At 52.6% G+C, this 6,712-nt stretch overlaps 1 protein-coding gene across 1 annotated transcript; it reads right to left on the bottom strand.

The window, feature by feature from the left end:
• Positions 1-5,343: 5,343 nt before the first annotated feature.
• Positions 5,344-6,141, bottom strand: LOC144898074 (tungstate-binding protein TupA-like). Its single transcript, XM_078788960.1, has one exon. The coding sequence runs from the start codon at positions 6,139-6,141 to the stop codon at positions 5,344-5,346; it is 798 nt and encodes a 265-aa protein (XP_078645086.1).
• Positions 6,142-6,712: the final 571 nt, after the last annotated feature.

A 6,712-nucleotide genomic window follows, 5' to 3' on the forward strand; every position in this document is an offset into this window, starting at 1 on the left:
GATGTGCGCATGCCCGGCGCAGATGGGTATACCCTCGCCACTAGATTTAAGCAAAGCAGTCCGAAAACGGCGGTGATCATTATGACCGCTTACACCGATTTGGACGCTGCGGTCAGTGCGTTCGAAGCGGGCGCTTTTGATTATCTGCCCAAACCATTTGATATCGAAGGTGTTATCGCGATAGCTGAGCGAGCCATGGCCGACGACAAGGCACCTTCGCCCTCTGCTGAGATGCTGAGCGCTTCGACCTTGATTGGTGAAGCGCCCGCAATGCAGGCGATGTATCGCGCCATCGGTCGCTTGGCTCGATCTCATATCACGGTGCTGATTACCGGGGAGTCGGGCACAGGCAAGGAGCGCGTGGCTCAGGCGCTACATCAACACAGCCCGCGCGCGTCCAAACCGTTTATTGCTCTGAATATGGCGGCCATCCCAAAAGACTTACTTGAGTCCGAACTCTTCGGCCACGAACGGGGGGCATTTACCGGAGCGAATGCCGCACGTGTTGGACGTTTCGAGCAGGCAGATGGCGGCACACTTTTTCTCGATGAAATCGGTGATATGCCAGCCGAGATGCAGACACGGCTATTGCGTGTGTTGGCCGATGGACAGTTTTACCGTGTCGGCGCTTATGAACCGACCCAAGTCAATGTGCGAATTTTGGCCGCGACTCATCAGGATTTGGAGACCGCCGTCGAAGATGGACGCTTTCGCGAAGATCTTTTTCATCGGCTCAATGTAATACGCCTGCAGGTGCCGGCCTTGCGCGAGAGAAAGCAGGATATCAAGCAGTTGATGGAGCATTTTTTGCATCAATCAGCCGAGGAGCTCGAAATTGCGCCCAAAGCTTTGTCTTCGGGGGCGCTCAAAGTGTTGCAACAACGCGTTTGGCCTGGCAATGTGCGCGAGCTGGAAAACACCGCGCGTTGGTTGAGTGTGATGGTCAATACCGATGTAATTGAGCCGACCGACGTGCCAGCACCGCCAAAAGCTCGGACCATGGAGGTCGAAGATGATAACTGGCGTAGTGCGCTCGAAGACTGGGCGAGAAACGCCCTATTGCAAGGCCAGATCGACTTGCTCAAGGAGGCCAGCGAGCAGATGGAGCGCATATTGATCAACGTTGCGCTGGAGGCAGCGGATGGTCAGCGCATGGAAGCTGCACGATTGCTAGGCTGGGGTCGCAATACCATCGCTCGCAAGATTCGTGAACTCGGGATGGACGTGGACGAGTCGAGTCACAAATGATGAGATAGTGTGTCTTGATCTAATAGATAGTCCAAATTAAGACGACGGCCAATAACCTAGTACTCAGTCTTACTGAAAATTTGGGATATCGGTCGTTGTTTAAGGTGGCTGAGCTTGTCGAAGCCATTGCACCATCCTTCGAGCATCCGGTGGTGTCAAGACCCGCGTGATAATGGATGGGTAAATTAAATAAATCAGGATGAATTTCAGCCCAGTGTAGCACGGCTTCTATGGGCGTTCTGTGTTGTAAGGCACGCTGGTGGATGTGCTCATTGTAGAGACGTTCATACTGATGCAGAGTCTCCTCTAGATCAGCGGCTGACTCGAAGTGCGTGGTCTTGACCAACTGTGCTATGCGCCCATTGAAACGCTCCACCATGCCGTTGGTTTGCGGGTGTTTGGGCTTGATCAGTCGATGCTCAATGCCGTGTTTTTTGCATTGTTTGTCAAATAGATGCTTGCCTGTGGGGTCACGCTCACCGGTGGCACAAAACCGGTCGGTAAACTCCTTGCCATTGTCGGTGAGCACCTTGGAGATTTTCATCGGTAAGCGTTTGACTACCTGGGCAAGAAACGCCTCGGCTGAGGCCGCCGTTTTGTCGTTCATAACCTGCAAATACACCCAGCGAGTGGCGCGGTCAATGGCGACAAATAGATACCGATGAGCGGCCTCATCGGGCATTTTTGGCAGGTATTTGATGTCGATGTGGATGAAACCCCGGCACGTAGTCCTTAAAGGTCTTTTTAGGCTTTTTATCGGGCTCATCCGACTGCTCGGCCAAGAGCTTATTGAGATCCGACACGCCATGACGCTTAAGCAGCCGACCCAGTGAAGAGCGCCCCATCTTAGATGATATCCATTGGCGAACGACCACCAGAAGATCGTCTAACGAGAGCAACAAAGTACGCCGTAGTGCTACGACAATCTCTTCTTGCAGTGGCGACAAGGTGGTGTGTAGCCGGTGGGGGCGATGTGAGCCATCGTTGGCGCTTTCACGTGAGCGCCACTTCATGATGGTCTTGGGGTTGACGTTGAAGTGCTTGGCGGCTTGAGCAATACTCATGCTCGCTGCGCTTTGTCGAATTTCACGGCGTATCTCCGGCGTGGTTCTGGCTCTGGGATGAAGGTTCATTGAGACGTCCTCAAGTCGGTGAGAAGATTGGATATGATATGGCCTGCATAGGCTACTTTATCCAACTTTGATATTCCATTATCACACGGGTCTTGACACGATACTGAGTCGACCAACATGGGGTACTATAGCGTCGCTTTCGATTGTGGCTTGCAAATTGGTTGACTGACACCAACATTGGCTAGGAGCCTGTCCGAGAATGGAAAGCCGGCTGCGAACTCAGTTATTTTGGCGGTTTTTTCTGCCTGTTGTCGTTGAATATGTCCAATATTCGCCTCAAACAGTCAAAGAAACGCTCGAAATCGCTGGCTCTCGCTACGACTCCCATTACTCTTGCCTATTTTTGTTGATCCACTATTCGCTTTAAACCGTCGAAATGACTCTGTCTACGATCCCTATTCTATAGCTCGACGGGTTAGCGCATCGAGCACAGGCCGAATACAACGGATTCCCTAAGGATTTAATGTGCGCCCTGCAGCGCTGGGAGCACACTGAGATTTAACTGGTTGCTAAACTGATGATTAACCCCTTGCCCGCTCTGCTTGATGATTCCTACGATATCGAGAAAAAACGGCGTGATTTGTCGGCATTGATGCATGCTGAATTGTCTGCCATTGACCGTTTGTCGTTCAAGCATTCCCAACTGTCCAATCTATTTGCCGCTTATGATGGTATTTGGTTTGATGGGCGCCTGACTGAGGCGCTTGATCGTGCGCGCATTGACTTCAAGTATTCCAATCGCTTAGTCAAATCGGCGGGCAAAACCAGTGTACTCGGGAAGACGCCAGAAGTCTTCGAGCGTTACCAAATCACCATCGCAGCACGGTTGATTGTCGATCATTTTCGCAGAGATTCCGTTGCGACCGTATGCGGAGTGGAGTGTCGGAGTTTGTCGGATACGGTGTTACGCGTTTTTGAGCACGAGTTGGTGCACCTGATCGAATTTGTATTTTGGCAAAGCTCTTCCTGTAAGCGCGACCCGTTCAAACAACTCGCGCAGCATTTATTTGGCCATACTAAGCCCGACCACCAACTTCTGGTACCCGCGAGCATCGCACGCCAGCAGGGCGTTCGCACCGGAGCGCAAGTGAGTTTTGTTATGAAGGGGAAGACCTTGCACGGTGTCGTCAACCGCATCTCACGCCGAGCGACGGTGCTGGTTCCCAGTGATGAGGGTGTGCGATACAACGATGGCAAGTGCTACGCCAAATACTATGTCCCGCTTGCTTTATTGACGGTGCTTTGAGCAAAGGCCTCAGTTGCCTCTTAGATAAAGTCACCATATATCGATCAGCGTTAACGCGTATTATTCACTTTACTACTTTCACTCTGGAGATAAGGATATGAACGTAATCACCGACAATCTAATGGCCAACGGTGCCAGCTTGGTCTTTGTTGCGGTCGCACTGATCGTTGTTTTCAAAGGTGCGCGAATGGTGCCCCAAGGCTATGCGTGGACTGTAGAGCGCTTTGGGCGATATACCCGAACCTTGTCGCCGGGGCTCAATATCATTGTGCCCTTTATTGATTCCGTCGGCACCAAGCAGAACATGATGGAGCAAGTTCTCGATGTACCGCCTCAGGAGATTATCTCCAGCGACAACGCACAGGTCACCACCGATGCAGTGTGTTTCTATCAGGTGTTGGATCCGGTCAAGGCTTCTTATGAAGTCAATGATCTCTACCGCGCCATGCAAAATCTGGTGATGACCAATATCCGTGCGGTGCTTGGCTCGATGGAGATCGATGAGATGCTCTCCAACCGTGATCGCATCAATAGCTCGTTATTGACCAAAGTCGATGAAGCCACCGACCCGTGGGGGATCAAGGTGACGCGTGTTGAGATCAGAGACATCTCGCCACCGCGCGATTGGTCGATGCAATGGCGCGGCAAATGAAGGCTGAGCGCGAAAAGCGCGCCGCGATTCTGGAAGCAGAAGGCGAGCGGCAAGCGGCTATTCTCGCCGCGGAAGGTGAACGTCAGGCCGCCATTCAAAAGGCCGAAGGTGAGAAGCAATCGACAATCTTGCGCGCTGAGGGTGAGTTGGAAGCCGCTAAGCGCGACGCCGAAGCGCGGGAGCGACTGGCGGAGGCGGAAGCCAAGGCAACGGAGCTGGTTTCCAATGCGATCCAAAGCGGCGATACGCGGGCGGTCAATTATTTTGTCGCGCAGAAATATGTGGATGCACTTGGCAAGCTCGCCGAGTCCAATAACAACAAGGTTATGATGATCCCGCTGGAAGCAAGCAATGTAATTGGTTCGGTTGCTGGCGTGGCCGATCTGGTGCGCGAGGCGACCAAAGGGTCTGATACCCATCAGTCATAACGAGATTGCGATGTTTGAGTTGTATACCCAAATCGAAACTTGGCACTGGCTCATATTCGGGCTGGTGCTTTTGGCCACCGAGATCTTTGCGACCTCGGGCTTTTTTCTCGGCACCGCACTGGCTGCCTTGGTTCAAGCTGCAATATTGCTTTTGCTTCCCGATCTAGCCTGGCAGTGGCAAATTTGTCTGTTTGCATTTAACGCCGTGTTGTTGACGGTGGTGTATTGGAAGTTCTTCCGCCGTTTCAATCAACACTCTGATCGCAATCAGCTCAACGATCGCGCCGGTCAAATGGTGGGTCGGATCATTGAGCTGCCAGCCGACCTTGGTCAAGCTGATCGATCCAGTGCACGTGTGCAAGTTGGCGATACCATGTGGCGGATCGAGTCATCGCAGGCGCTGGTCGGCGGTCGTTGTGTTCGAGTTATTGGCAATGTTGGCATGACGCTGCAAGTTGAGCTACTGGATAGCACGCCACCGGGCTGACACTACGCTCAAGCTCTTCTCTACCGCAGATCTCTGTGTTGATGCGCGTCTATTGACTCGATAAGTCTCGTATCTTCGATGCTCCCAGCGTTGTGCTGTGCTGTCACGCTTAAACAACACACCAGTGCTGCTGCAAGCCAATCCTTGCGCTATCTTCTGGCGTTTGGGAAGAACAACTGAGTTCCGTTTTTTTGAAAGCTTGCAATTAGCGTTTGCCCCCGCTCACTCAACAGCCACTCGATTAGCGTCTTGGCTGCATCGGTTTTGACATGGGGGTGGATTTTGGGGTTAACGGCGATAATGCCATATTGGTTATAGAGCTGCGCATTGTCCTCAAACACGATTTTACCGTCACGCTTGTTGCCATAAGCCAGCCAGGTCGCCCGGTCGGATAGAGTGTAGCCTTGCATCTCAAGTGTGGTGCGAAGGGTGGCGCCCATGCCCGAACCTGTCTCTATATAGTAGGGTCGTGCCGGTAGGCGACCGTCCCAGAGCAAAAGCTCCTTGGTATGTGTTCCTGAATCATCGCCTCGGGAGACAAATCGTATCTGGCTGTCGCGCAGACGCTGCAACGCATCCTCTAGATCGCTCGCACCCTGAAGCCCGGCCGGATCGCTCTCGGAGCCGATAAATACAAAATCGTTATACATTAGATCGAAGCGTTCGATGCCGTAACCCTGCGCGACAAATTCTTCTTCTTGCGCCTTGGCGTGCACCAGAAGTACATCGGCATCACCTTGAACCGCATTGCGAATCGCCTGCCCCGTCCCAACGGCAACAACACGAACCTCAATACCAGTGTCTTCTGTGAACTTGGGTAGTAGATAATCGTATAGCCCCGAGTTTTGGGTCGAGGTCGTTGACTGTAGCAGCAAATAGTCCGAGTTGGCGGAGGCTGCGCCGATTAGGCCGACGACCAAGGCGAATATATGAAAAACCAAGCGCATAATCAGTGCTGAGAACAAAGGACGCGTCATTATCCAAAAAAAATGTGAGCCCAGCAATGCGGTGGATGATTTTGTGGGGCAGGGTAGTGCGGCAGAGCAACCGCCGGTGGGTGTTCGCGCTTGACGGCAGACTTTTACTCGTTCCCACGCTTTGGAGGGTGTCGCAAAAGTCGCATTCGACCCAGAATTGGACAACGGCTTGCTAACACGCTCTGCTTCGGAGCGGTCACACAAAAGGTTCCTGAACTCGTCGAAAAAGTAACTGGGATTTTGCTCTATTTGCAGGCTTAGACACCATGCCGATTCCCGCTGTCATCGAAGGGCCGCTATGAACCTTCCATGGGCGCTCATTGCGGCCGTCCTGGCCGCAAATGCCCTTCAATGACAGCGGGCATCGGTTCTCTTGATTAGTGCTCGTGCGAAGTTCAACCCCAGACTTTTTGTTATCTCTTGAGATGTTTCAGAGGAGCAAGTTTTGGTCGAGGTTTAAGATTGTGTGGTGCCTTCAGTGGGTCGTGCGTTTGAGCGCCTCTTTGCGCGCTTGTGCTCGAGCTTTGCGTGCTGCTGCCAA

Source organism: Doryrhamphus excisus, unplaced genomic scaffold (genome assembly GCF_037039965.1).
Source record: "Doryrhamphus excisus strain RoL-2023G ecotype Guam unplaced genomic scaffold, RoL_Dexc_Guam_v1.1 HiC_scaffold_66, whole genome shotgun sequence".
In the NCBI taxonomy this organism is placed as follows: Eukaryota; Metazoa; Chordata; class Actinopteri; order Syngnathiformes; family Syngnathidae; genus Doryrhamphus; species Doryrhamphus excisus.

Bases quoted from the DNA above. Each gene is read 5' to 3' on its own strand.
- LOC144898074 (XM_078788960.1), bottom strand. From the start codon at position 6,141: ATGCGCTTGGTTTTTCATATATTCGCCTTGGTCGTCGGCCTAATCGGC.